Consider the following 13,999-nt stretch of genomic DNA (forward strand, 5'->3'; position numbering starts at 1 on the left):
CCATAACTCAAAAACAAAGCTGATTTCAACTTCTGGTTGCATAGGTTTTTGGTTTATCTTCCTCCATTTGACTTTTTAAAAAATCACAATAACAGTATATATCATACGTGATCGATGAAAATCATCTGATCTAAGCCGAACTTGCATATCGGTAGATCTTAACGACTAGCTTAATACGCATATAAAATATTCTGGTGTGGAGGCCTTTGGTTAATTAAGAGTATAGCGTCCCGCTCAGCACAGAAAAGAAAATGTATTTGCTGCCTCACCTGCTCTATACAACATGAAAAAAAGAAAAGACCAAAAAAACTTCAACAAACTATTTCACTTATGAAGGAAAACAGGACTACGTCATTTATAAATAGAAACCACATCCCAAATAAAATGATATAGTTTGATTGGGACAAATTTTTCGAATAAAATTTTACCTCGCAATTGACTCCAGCGTATGGCCAAGGTCCAGCCCCTGCTCCAATAATAAAAGCGCCTGGTAGTTCTGCGAGTGTGGCCACATCTTTTAAATTGTAGAGCTTCTCTTTTTTTACAAGTGGTAGAAGATAAGGAACTCCGCCAATTTCTACCAACCTATTACCACCGTTAAGACCTGAAATTGACCAAAAAATATTAAAAAGTTCAGTAAAAGAGGTTTAGTATCTCAGAAAAGTAATGAGCTTCCGTTCAAGTGGTAAATGCTCTTAACGAAATTATTATTTCTAGTAAATGTTTTCACAGGTAAAAACTACGGATATCTGATGGAAGTTAAGAAGCAAATATTTGTGATTTAAAACAAAACTGAACAGCCCTTAGAGTCACCAACCAGCTCGTGGCGTTCATGTCTTTGGCGTGATGTGTGTTCAGCACAACGACTCCCGTCGCCGTTAATGCTTGCTTTCTAGACCAGAGTTCGCTACTTCTTTCTTTCAGCTAGCTCCTCAATACTCCTCACGATGTTAGGTGGATGTCAAATATCAGCGCCATATGACGAGTACGAACGGCCACCAATCTTTCCGCTGACCACATCCGCCACTGCTTGACTTCATTGATCTCACGAAAAGTGTTATTCTAGTGCGGATAGTGCGTTAGCAAATACTTTTGATTATACCATTAAAATCAACTTCATACTAAAAAGGACTCTTGCAAGATAAAACCACTAAAAATACATATACGATATTTTACTGCATTTTAAGAAGGATAATTTTTCTTCCTCTGTTATGAAACCAGAGGAGATGACGAAACGACGGTAAGACAAATTGTTCATTGGACATCACCCATCTTCCACACCAGAAGATAGATTTTGTCGTTCAACTGTGGAGTAGCGATTTTGTTTCAACTGTAAAAACATACCAAGTGCAATCAATGCACCCGCCAAGTGTGTACTACGTAATGTAATTCCATTTCTTTAGACGGAAGGGCATAATACAGATGCAATTCATTGTCGCATGAGTAAGGTTTATCCTGGGAATTTTTAAATGATGGCTGTGCACGACTGCTGCAGAGAGTTTAAAGAAAGGAACTCTATATGTGATGGCTATGCGCACGAGTGCTGGAGAGTTTAAAGAGGAACTTACCAACGTACAAGACGAGAGTAGGTAATGCTGCAGTTCTATGGCAGCAGAAAATGCGTGACAAACGTGTGAATCACGTGATTCGTGAAAGGCGTTGGTTAGGATTTCTGAACTGTCTGATATTGGAATTTCAGGAAACTCAGCAGCCGCCTAGAGAAATCGAACTGCATCACGTAGTACATACTTGCCAGGCACTTTAATTGCACTGGGTAGGTTTTCACGCTCACTGTCCACAATGACTGAACAACAGAATCTGTCTTTTTGTGTGGAGGGTGAGTGATGTCTAATGAAAAAATTACCTTATCCCCCTTTAGTCATCTCACGTACTTCTTCTCTTGCGGCTTAACGGAAGCTGAAAAAAATCTTTCTCGTATATCTTAAGATATCTGTTTTTCTCTCTTAAAGAAATTATATAGTAGGATAATTTACCAAGAAATAATAATAAGAAGGAAAAAACGTGATAAGTGATTAAAAAGCATGGAAACAAGATGTAAAAACTACGTTCCATTAATTTTTCTCGCAACAAAATGTAATCGTTTGAACCTACCACTAGCGTATTTAAATTTGAAACAAACTTACCAGAACAAGCTAATGTGAAAGGCGGCTTTGTTAAATCCGGGCACTCAACGACCTGAACTTCTACTTCTGAGAAATTTTTCTTTAGTCCTTTATTTAAAACTGAAAGAGAGAGAAAAATACACAGTTACCAGAAAATATACAGTTATTGAATCTAAATTAGTTTTGTATTTATTTATTTATTGCGTATCAAATATGTGTGCAAATTGCACCTTCTCACACACACACACACACACACACACACACACACACACACACACACACACACACACACACACACACACACACACACACACACACACACACACACACACACACACACACACACACACACACACACACACACACACACACACACACACACACACACACACACACACACACACACACACACACACACACACATATATATATATATATATATATATATATATATATATATATATATATATATATATATATATATATATATATATATATATATATATATATATATATATATACGGTATAATATGTAAGCAAGCATTAACGTGATTAGTATTCATCATGATTAGAGATAGTTGATTGACTACAATACACAAATGTACTATAATACTACATGAATGGGATCAAGTAGAACAAAATATTAATTGTAACAGTTGTATCTCAGAACTATTACTTGTACTTTTCATTAAGAAAGTCATCAACAGAATAAAATATACCATTTAATAATAATAAAATACACACACTTCTGCTTTAAATATAGTAAAATTTTGATCCAGTTTAATGATTTATGGTGTAAATGAACTATTTTACGAATGCTCAATTTTCTTTAGCTCATATATATTGATGTAAGTGAAAAAATAAGCAACTTAAAGGATATTAATGCTCTGATAAATCTAAGCCTCAAACATTGATTATTTTCTTAAATCTACGCCTATGTGGCTATGTCCTGTAGGTAATACACACACTGAGGTTCCACCAAGTGTCAAATTTGTTAATTCGTGCTTAATATTTGAGTAGCAGAAAGAACATGTCACTGTTTTCATAAAGCTGTGTGTTTGTTCACTTTTTTATTATTATTATTATAAGGAATTGGTGCACTTAGATTTGTAATTATTGTTATTCAGTTGGGAATTTTACACTATTATGTCCCCAAAAATTGTAATGAAGTGGATCTTATACAGCGGTTGACATTTGCGGGTGGTTAGCACATTTGTCCTTAATATAAGTGGTTGCTGACCTGATTGATTCATTGGAGTTAGAAAATGCCTTTTCTTTACTGTCAAATAAAATGCGAATCTATAGTTTAACAAGACACTAGTCTTTAACAAGAGTTAGAATTTGAATTTTCGACAATATTATCATAAAATCACTACTGTGAATAACGAACTTTGCAGCTAACAGCACCAATACAGAGGTTGATTCAATTATATTGAGTCAAAGTCAATGTGCAACGATACCGCGCACAAGATTCCATGTGCAACCCATCGCCGTGAGATTGCCACGAGGCAAGCAACCGTATCTCGTTAGTCAAGTAGCAGTCCAGTGTGGTTGAGCTTAGTCTGATGCCGCCCAAACTCAACAGATTTTGGGTGGAGTTAATGGCGTAGCGCGTCGCACAAATGTGTCAAGTTCGTAATTTTCGTGTGACTCGTGCCATTGTGAATCGTATTATACGGAAATATACGGCACAGACTCCCGGACCCACCACAACGACGTGAGCAGCTAGAATCGCTTCTCGAAAGAGTTCATGATTGTGATTGATTTCCCGTATAGAGGCACACTGCATCTGTGAAAGGTGGAGCGAAACGTCAAAATCAATGCTGCATACTACTAAACTCATGTAACTTAAATGTACCCGCATGAAATCTCAGTATCGTATGGACAAGACGTGAATTAGGTTGAACTACACCAAGACAAGGCATCCAGTCACACGTTGAAAACATCGCTAGAATTGTATTGCCGTATGGAACAGGAACCTGAAATTTTGCAATTCCCTTTTCTAACATCCCTACCAAGAGTCCAAATGCCAGCCCAATGGACTATTGTGCTTTCAGACTCCTCAAACAGCGTCTGTCCCATTGTCGAGTCCGGACCGTCATCGGCCTGGGAAAGAGGAGTAGACTGCACTACCTACGGTCCAGCTGCAACCTTGTCTTCTGCATTGGAAATTCCGATGCTGGGCAATAGTCAGTAGTGGTACCCTGCAGACCGAACACAGCTGGTGGTAGAACCATATTGAAATTCGGTTGAATGTAAGTGAATCAACCTCTATACTTTTAAATAAATGTTTTCGTGTCTCTGTTTCATAACATTATACAACTTGTAAAAAGGATGTTTATGAACTTAGAAGCTTTGAGAAACGGGTTCCGGGAATCGAACCTGGGTCTCCCATACTAAATACTGCCACTTAACCCCGAGCTCGATTTCAGCACTTTGAAAGAGAACTGAACTTTGAAGAAGTAAATTGGTAAGCCATAAATACGAATGCAAAAGCAAAAATGCCGAACACATATCACCTAATAAAACTAATATATTTCTGGAACGGTAGCTCCTTGGGTTTTGTGTGTATATATAGCATGACCGCACGAGTTGATACCCGAAGTGAAATGAAATCTTTTAAGTTTAAGGTGCCACAGTTATGCCGGCTAGGATAAAGGAGAGGATGATGATAAGAAAGTGGGAGGAAATGGGAGAACCCCGAGAAAACCCACGCACATGGTGTTTGTTCACTACAAAGTTCACTTAGCGCGAGCTGGGATCGAACCAAGAACCCCACGCACCAGAAGTGAACGCTCTACCTCTGAGCCACCGCAAGCTTGATACCCGAAGTAATTAATTACAACTCTTATTACAAGCTGACACATTTTACTGATATTAATTTATAACATGATTGAGAATATATAGTTTGTAGCTATTACTTTCTCGGTTTTCATTATGTAATGGCTTCTTATGATGCTTCTAGCTAAAGACCTTATCAAGAGGTGACTTTCTGCCCCACGGGCTTGGACGCAACCAACCGAAATTTACCATTCTTTCCTACCTTTCTATTTATTCTGCTTCTCAAATGTTTCTTCCCTCTCAAATATGCCATTTTCCAGTTTGATTATACCACTTTTATGACCCTCCTCCCCAAATATTCTCATGGAAGCAACTTGCGCCCTAAAACCCGCCTGTGGGCACTCCTAAATCCTACTCTTTAGCGATCAAGTCATTAGCTGGGCTATAATAAAGACAATTTAAAAATATTATAGTACGGTCGCTACGTCTCTGGCTCTGACCGTTTTGCACCTGGACAAAACAATGTTGCCAACTTGTCCTTTATACACTATTTTCTTTGGCTTTCTGAAGAACTAGCCATTGTCACCAAATAATAACAACACTTCTTAACAGCACACCCAAACACACATAAAGAAAAGAAAAAAGTTGCAATAATCAAACACGATCTCAAAGCATTTTTCACTGAACTATGCACAAACAAAAGGAAGAATACGGAGTGGCAACAACGTCTGGTTTCCATGCCAGCGCAGTGACAGTTCGGTCACTCGTTGGGCCTTATGGGGGCAGGGGGGGGGTCAGTGTAGTATCAACCTTCGCTTTCTTTCTCGCATACCTGTCACAGCCAGAGATACAGCGGTGGTACTATATATATTTAACCCTTATCATACCAAGGCGGGGTCCCTGAGGGACCCCAGACTATGTTTTTTAAGTGGCAAATGAAAAGTATGGCACACACATCCCTCGCGATTTTTCTGTGTTCATTTTTCAGAGTAAGATATATAAACATAAAAAGAAAGAAAATCGTTAAGCAGTAAGATTTTAAAAATACGAATAAGTGATCTGGGGTCCTCCGAGGACCCCTCATAGTATTTTATGTTTTTTTTTCAATATGCTGATAATTCAAATGTCTCCGCTAGATGACACCACGTTCTGTTTGTCTTATGTGATTTTGGACAATAGAATGTGTTTTATATACATACCTAACTAATTCTCAGATTTTTCTGTTAATTTATTAATTATCAGGGATGCAATTTTTGACACACACTGTATATATGTATATACACACATTTTTTTCTAGAATTATAAAACAAGATTCTACGAAGCCTAAGATTGAAAAATGCAAGAAAAAGCATCAAAATAACACAGATGAAACAAATGTAGTGAAAAAATCATGGGGTCCCTTAGGGACCCCCCTTGGTTAAGAACGTTAATCAACTTACCTTGGTATGATAAGGGTTAACTTAAAGTACCCCAGCTAACCTGATTTAAATCAGAAAAAAATGCAAAGAATTACTCAACCAACCAGTGACACAGCGTGAAAGCAAAATTATAAGTTTCTTTCGTGTATTCAGCAAACACGACAGAAAGGTTTAAGGAACGATCTCTCACCTCCTGTATCCACATACCATCATTCACACATTAATTCTAGTTGGTGTAATGGAACGAACAGTAACTGGATCTTTAGTAGTTCAACAAAATGGCAAATGCACACATGAATATGTAAAAAGATTTGGAAACGAAAGATGTAGTTAAACAAATTTACAATATCGCAAGACAACAAGCGACACACCCGAGTGGGAAAGAAAAATCTAAGAGAACAGGTGGAGAAACACTGCGAAAGGAAGAAAAAATCAAGACAGATGAAGGGAACACTTCGGAAACCTACTGTACTCAGAAAAATGAAAGATAATGCGCTGAAGACTGAAAGTCGAATGAAGGAATGATTCGGAGTAACTCCAAATTAGTGGTTCAAAAATTCTGAAGCGAAATTAGAAATAATAAAGCCACTAGAAAGGAATGGAATTACAGTGAAAACATGGACCGTCATTGGTGAAGACACTATAAGATTTGATGAAGAATGTATCGTATATACAGAGAAGAAAATTAGGAAGAAAAAGGAGACGCACAAGATTAAAGGAACTACAAAATATAAAACTAATTTTCCATGTCACGAGCGTATTGAAAAAAAAAAAAAAAAAAAAAAGAAAAAAGAAAGAAAGAAAAAAGTAGAAGGATGGCTCAAGAATAAGATCACGATAGAATAATGTCATCTAAAGGACAATAGATTCTACCTTTAAATTGAAGTGAAAAACGAGAAATTCGCAGAAAACTCCATCTGTTTTTTTGTTTTTTTCAGAAACCTGAAAACGCCTTCGATAAGAGTCATCACGGCAAACAGTATGGAAGAAAGAATGCTCCGCACGAAGTATACAGAGTCCATGTTTAAAGAACTGTTGGAGGGCCACATGATTTTGAAAGTAAAAGTAGAGTTCAACCAAGATTCAACTATTTTATTTAAATATTGTAATAGAATACGAATGAGATGAAGTGTCATTCTGCATACTCTATGCAGATAATACTGTACTCTGTGTTTAGTCAAGAATGAAATAAATAAATAAATGAAAAGTTAAAACAATGGACTAGAATGCTAAATAAAATCGGATTAAAGTGTACAGAAGAAAAGCAGAATGTATCTATTGTATTGTATTGCGATAATGCGAGAAAGTGACCTGATCCTGGATGTATGTGACCTGATTTTAGATGAAAAGAACATAAGCAGTTCTTAGTTATAAGATGATCCTAATGTATCGAAGAATATGCATGACCCGCTATTATGTATATCCTAGAACTATAGCCCATAATATAGTTTCAATATTTCTTAATATTTCAAAACACAATTTCGGCATAACTTTAACAGAAGGCTGCTACTTTTAGAGGCATGCTCATTCAAAATTTTGGCACTAAATAAATGATTACATGCATTCCTGAGTTTAAGTTAATAATTATAAGAATGCATCAGTTTAGTTACTTTAGTCACAATAAACCTACATAAATAAAATGCAGCTTCGTAACTTGTGTTTCTGTGAACATTGGCTTGTCTATATATTTCAACCACTTCCTTAACTGCGGCCGTCCTCAAGGTAGCATCATCTATTTACAGTATAGTGCAACTCTTCTTAAATTTCATCCTCTTTTCCTTGTGTACCTAATTTATATATTTTAATTTATATGACAGTAGTGAACTTCTCATGAATTTGCAATTATACAGCGTTTTTCCCATAAATTAAAATATAAATTGCGTACACAAGGAAAAAGAAGATGAAATTTAATAAGATGAGTTACAAGACTCGCACTTACCTTTAAGTAGAAGATACTACTTTGAGAACGGCAACAGTAAAGGAAGTGGTTGAAATATTCAATCTCATTTTATATATTGAAAACCTTTTTATATTTTCAAGTCCTTTACTACGGATAAAATAAATATGAAAGATGATTGTATTAAATACGATTGTCTACCGGTAGTGTATTTCTGGATCGTATACTGAAGCTGTATTTTATATTTACAAGTGGACTGTTACAAGTGTGAAAACATGATAAGTTCTACTGAAACTCGTATCATTGCCAAAACACGGTCCATGTTCAGTTAAGGGTGTCCAAAACTACACTGGACCCCCTTAAGCTAAGTTAACCTAACCTGACCTAAGCTAAGCTAACCTAACCTGATCTAACCTAACCTAATATAACGTTATGTTATGTAATCAAACGAAAATCAATAGAAAGAAGTGGTGTCAAAGACACTGGACCCCCTTAACGGAACATTGACCAAAACCACTTGTTTTGACTACCCTCAATTACGCATATACGCACCATCGCTGAAGCCCCTGCTCCCTTCGGACGCACACCCGAGCTTCGCCCTGATCTGATTCGGTTAGAGCATTTGTTTTTTATTGGCCACCTAGCACACGTTGGTTTATGTTTTAACTGTACTTTTTATGCCATACATCCGATCCAAAACTTACTTGCGATTGCCCCTTGAATTTTATCTATACTAAACGAGGTAATGTCATATCGCCCAGCACAAATCTTTTGGAGAACAATAAGAAATAAATTAGTGAAACAATTTTAATTTTTCAACAATTACTTCGAGAGGTGTGCCAAAAGTAAACCTGTACAAAAAAATTAGTGAGTGCATATGAAAGTGTAGAAAAGCTGTATTTTATGTTTACAACTGTAACGTTACTAGTGTGAAACCGTTAAACCATTAGAAGTGCTATAGGAACTCGTATCGTTGCGAGGAACCATATGTTTTCACTAAGTTTGCTTACGCAATATCGCGGACCCACCGCACTCTAAGCGGGGACCCACTAGCTTCGCCCTACTTGAACCCGGTTAGATATCATTCGTCCTATTTAGCGTCACCTAGCACAGGTTGATTAGTTTTTGAACTGGTTTTTATATCATATATCTGGATAGTGTGTTTATACGCAAGTCGTGAAAGAATTATAATTTTTAACAATTACTTCTGGTGATTATCTTAAAAATAATCTGTACTAAATGGTGCATTGTCATGGTCCCAACATAAACCTTTTGGATGACAATAAAATGGAAATTAATGAAGGAATTTATAATTTTTCAACAATTATTTTGAGCGACGTGCCTAAACTTGACCTATACGAAAAGGTACAAATACAAAATACAAAGTGTGCTCTTTACCTTGTAATATTCCATAAGGAAGACATGATGAAGTGCGCAAAGCTCTCCCACTCGTAAAGCATGTGTTTTATACCATATGTAGTATTCTTCCACCATCTTCATTTATGATTATACCGACCGTAGCTTACGCGCCTGCTCCCAAGGACGCTCTGCTACGCCGGTCCCGCGCTGCGCTCCTGCTCTAACGCGATTAGACAATGTTCGTGCTTTTTAGTGGGCATTTAACAGAACTTGGTTTATGTTCTATGTACTGTAGTTTTAATGCTGTATCTTCACCCGCTGTAGTTATATTCAGCCTTTCTAAAGTAAATCTGCACCCATTAATCCAATTCCTCTTTTACGAAACACTTTCACGGCAGTAAGACTGTATTTCCTGCTAAGAGAAGTCAATATTTCATGAATGGAAATATCCCCCCCCCCAAAAAAAAAAAAAAAAAAAAAAAAAAAAAAAAAAAAAAAAAAAAACAGGAGAGTACGCAATCTTATAGGATTGTTTTTACTTGGGCTCCCATTTCCAATCACATTTCACTGTCCAGGTCCACTCCTCCTGACAATTCGTTCTGGTACTACTGTTAAAATTTAAGGCATAGAGTCTACATAGAACGAGAAATATGTATTTCTTATTTTAAAAATTAATGAACAAGCGATAAAAACACAAAGTATGTTCTTAAGACTACACTTTAACAAACCAACGTAACAATTACCTCCTGCTATTTCCTCCAAGGGTGGACAAAATAGTGGTTTCTTTTCCACCGGAATTTCAGCCGCTTTCAATGTAGTCATTGTTGACGCAGTAACAAAATTCCTTCGTGCGAGAACAGAAGCAATAAAAGTACTTCTCCGTTATCACGTATGAAGACTTTTATTTGCTTTCAGTTGCTGATAAACCAGTTTCTCCGCTCGGCCCGTTGCCAGCTCATCCGTGCGATATTATGGAAAGCCATTTCTGTCATCACCGACCGACACGGCATTATTTTTCTTCCACTTACAGCGGAATCAATATTTGCCGCAGAATTATGTGTAACCGCTGAAAATTGTTGTTAGCAAGACCAAAGGAATATGTATAAGGTGACCAGATGTCCCTCTTTAGCCAGGGCATACCTCTTTTTCACAGATTGTCCCGTTTTTGAGCAAATATGAACAGTGTTCCGTGTTATTCAAAATATCAACGATGAGAGCAAATTCTACACTTTTTCGTTAAAAATTTTGTGTACAGCTGTTTTGGTATGAATACCTGTTGGAATCGTTAGTTTGTTCCTGGAACTGGCAATTCGTTGGGTATTACCACGGGTACCACCTTTACTTATTTTGTAACTTAAAAAACTGCTGGCGCCCAAAAATGTAATCTGCGAATTTTAGACTTGTTGCCCCTCCCGTTCCCTCGCGATTCATGCGCGTCCTGTTCTTGCAAGTTAAAATGCTGTGTGTTGAGAGGTTAGGAATTAAAGATCCCTCAGAATAAATGCAAATATAGCTGTAAGAACACTTCGCAAAAGGATTATTATTATTATTATACTTGTAAAAATATTCCTCATTCAAATGTAATTTTAACTTCCGAAAATAAGAAATAACAGAGATCATTGGCGGTGTTAGAATTCCTGAACAAAGGTGCGATGAACAAAACAGCGCCCACCCAATATTTACACATAACGAACATTGATTTCTTTTCTTTTCTCGTCTTTTTCTTTTCTGTTTCTTTTTTTCGTTTTTCTTTATGTGGGTTTTGCTCTCATTTTGCTCTCTATCAGTACAGAAATTATGCGCGGGCTTAGTGAATACACATGGGCTAAGACTAGTTTTAGACGGAAACTTTTATCGCAGCATTCCTCGTAGCGAAAAACATATCATCATCGATATCCTACCGTGTAAAGTAGCAAATGCTATAGCATTTTCCAAGCCAGGGCATATCCTACGGCATTTCTTGTCGATAGAACCTGCTCTATTTCGTAGCATTTCTGGTCCTATTACAGCGCCGTGATGTGTTAAAAGGAAGCGAAAGATTTTGTGTCAAATATCCATGCTCTTTGTTTTGTGTGGGAAATTGAATTCTAGTAAAGAAAAATAAGTTAGAGTAGGGATGCTCTTTGCCCACATACTTCTTTGTGGTTCTCGTTTTTTAATATAACCGTCGAGAACTGTTATTACAACCACTACAGGTTTAGCTACCTCACACTTTATTTTCAGACAAGGATGTTATAAAATAGAGGATCTGCCCATACAACAAAATTGTGAAGCCATACGTCACAGCTTCGCCACACCCAGTCTGCCCACTCCGCGCCACTAAGATCGCAATGTTTCGAGCCAACAATCATGGCGGAAACGAGAGTAGCCAATCAGACGTGACGGCTCAGACGATGCTCGGTTGTTTTGTGGCTTCATTGAGTTCATATGATGAAGATACGTATGGGCAGATCCTCTTTTTATAACATCCTTGGTTTTGGTTTCAGAGCCATAATTGCGCTCTACTCCAGTCAGTGTTCGAAGTAGAAAAATAGCAGAGGCGGTATGTTTTATTAGGATTTGACTCGACATACCGCTTATCTAAATGTTGAAATGCAGTGAGGATATGTTGCCTAAAATATTGCATTTCTATTTACACAGTGACTAAAAACCATTGGACAGCTTCTCTCTAGTAACGGGGGAGGAGGGATATGCAGATACTTCGATCCCTGCCAACAACTTTCTGAAAAAAATATTTTAAAAAATATCTCCTTATTCTATATTATAGAGAATTATACAGGAAATTTTTAAAAACCGAATGAGGATATTAAAAAATTCCTGCTGAAAAACTTAAAGTCCCCCCACTTGACTGAGGGGTATTCCAAACCCCCGGATGTCCGCTCCCCACAGCAGACGACCCCTAAATCCGCCCATGCTCAAAACATGGCATTTGTATGCATTAAGGCAAGAAGACACATACATACCTAACAAAGAAACAGTTCAGTATTATACATCAAAATATAAACTAGGTGATTTTTGAAGACACCTAATTTGAAAACAAAAAGTAGGAAAAAGATAACAAAAATTTGGTGTTGTCAATTTAGAAATTATTTCTACATAATAAATAAAATATTTTTACGTGCAAAGCTATTCGTCAATTCTGTACCTGAGAGCATGAACTGCGTAAGTCACAAAAGCTTGTTTTCCAGAAAACAACAAAAAACACTTGCTTAAGAACTAAATACATATTGGGCATACTGCAATATATACGATACTCGGTTAATTATGTCATTAACCCGTATAGAACAAAATACAACCAGCAATTCGTTGCAGACCTCTGAAAGATATACAAAACTGGTTTTAACTCATTTTCGCAGAAATTGGACTTACGCACTTCATGCTCTCAGATACAGAATTACTGCATATAACAATGAATTTATTAAAGATATTTAGCATCTACTTCCCAGTGACGGTATGTTTTAATCATTGAAAAACCAGAGACGGTATGCCTTTCTTTATCACTGAAAAACCAGAGGCGGTATGGCATACCACCGCATACCGTCTCACTTCGACCTCTGTCTCCAATGATTTGTTTGCTACGTCACGACAAGATACTTATCAAAATGCTACCGTGTATAAGCACTGTATACTCTTGATGTCATAGAATATTATACGAGATTTTTGGCAGCACATTTGCTACGATAAATGCTTCCATCTAAAACTAGCCTAAGAGACGTAGTAAAATATTTCCATGGTTAGCCAGGGTACCTGGATTGGACGGTGAGATCATTATTATAGTTAGTATAGGCAGAAGAGACGTAGAATACCAAAGTGCATGCGACTAGATGAACTAGGCAAATGAGGTTTTTCTTGTGTCCAATGGCTCTTATGAACAGAATTGAAATCACTGTTGAATTCAGGCATGTTCAGGGGGAGGACTGAGCCCTCCCAAAATATATATGCGCTCTTTCCCCTAGAATATCCCATGCCGTAAACATCGCCAACACCTAGAGGCCCACTTGCCGGTAAATGTCGATCGTCCATATAGCGACGCGTCGAAGGACTGCCGCTAGTGTGCCACTAGTAGTAAGGTTTCGTCGAGTCGAAACAGATATCTAGAGTCGGGGTGTTGAAGTTACCACCGCGTAGCAGAGAGGACTTCATTTTGGTCCCCGCTCCTTCGATTCGTAGCGGAGAATTGCGAAGGGGCCAACACGATCTATCGCCAGTCAGGTGCATGCCGTTATTATGGTATATTATTTTTTCCTGGCGTATTGTTCTTAAAGTGAGCTCCGGGGGTCAAGAGTAACTCCTGCTTTTACATCATGAAGTGAAAAATCTTGAAATGAGTGCATATAATTGTATGAATTTAGATGGCAACTGTCGCCGATCATTAGAAAGTGAATATGGGAGAACTATGAAATAAATAGACACATGTCGTT

General features: G+C 37.3%; 1 protein-coding gene across 1 annotated transcript; it reads right to left on the reverse strand.

Moving 5' to 3' along the window:
* Positions 1-428: 428 nt before the first annotated feature.
* On the reverse strand, positions 429-11,107 carry LOC145678258 (beta-keto L-gulonate decarboxylase-like; the record flags this gene model as incomplete). Its single annotated transcript, XM_081748291.1, has 3 exons — positions 10,322-11,107; positions 2,145-2,243; positions 429-604 (listed from the first exon to the last, which is right to left on the reverse strand). Coding segments are annotated over exons 1-3 (354 nt in total), but the record flags the coding sequence as incomplete, so codon positions are not given.
* Positions 11,108-13,999: the final 2,892 nt, after the last annotated feature.

Source organism: Thermobia domestica, unplaced genomic scaffold (genome assembly GCF_964235325.1).
Source record: "Thermobia domestica unplaced genomic scaffold, izTheDome1.hap1.1 HAP1_SCAFFOLD_2231, whole genome shotgun sequence".
Lineage (NCBI taxonomy): Eukaryota > Metazoa > Arthropoda > Insecta > Zygentoma > Lepismatidae > Thermobia > Thermobia domestica.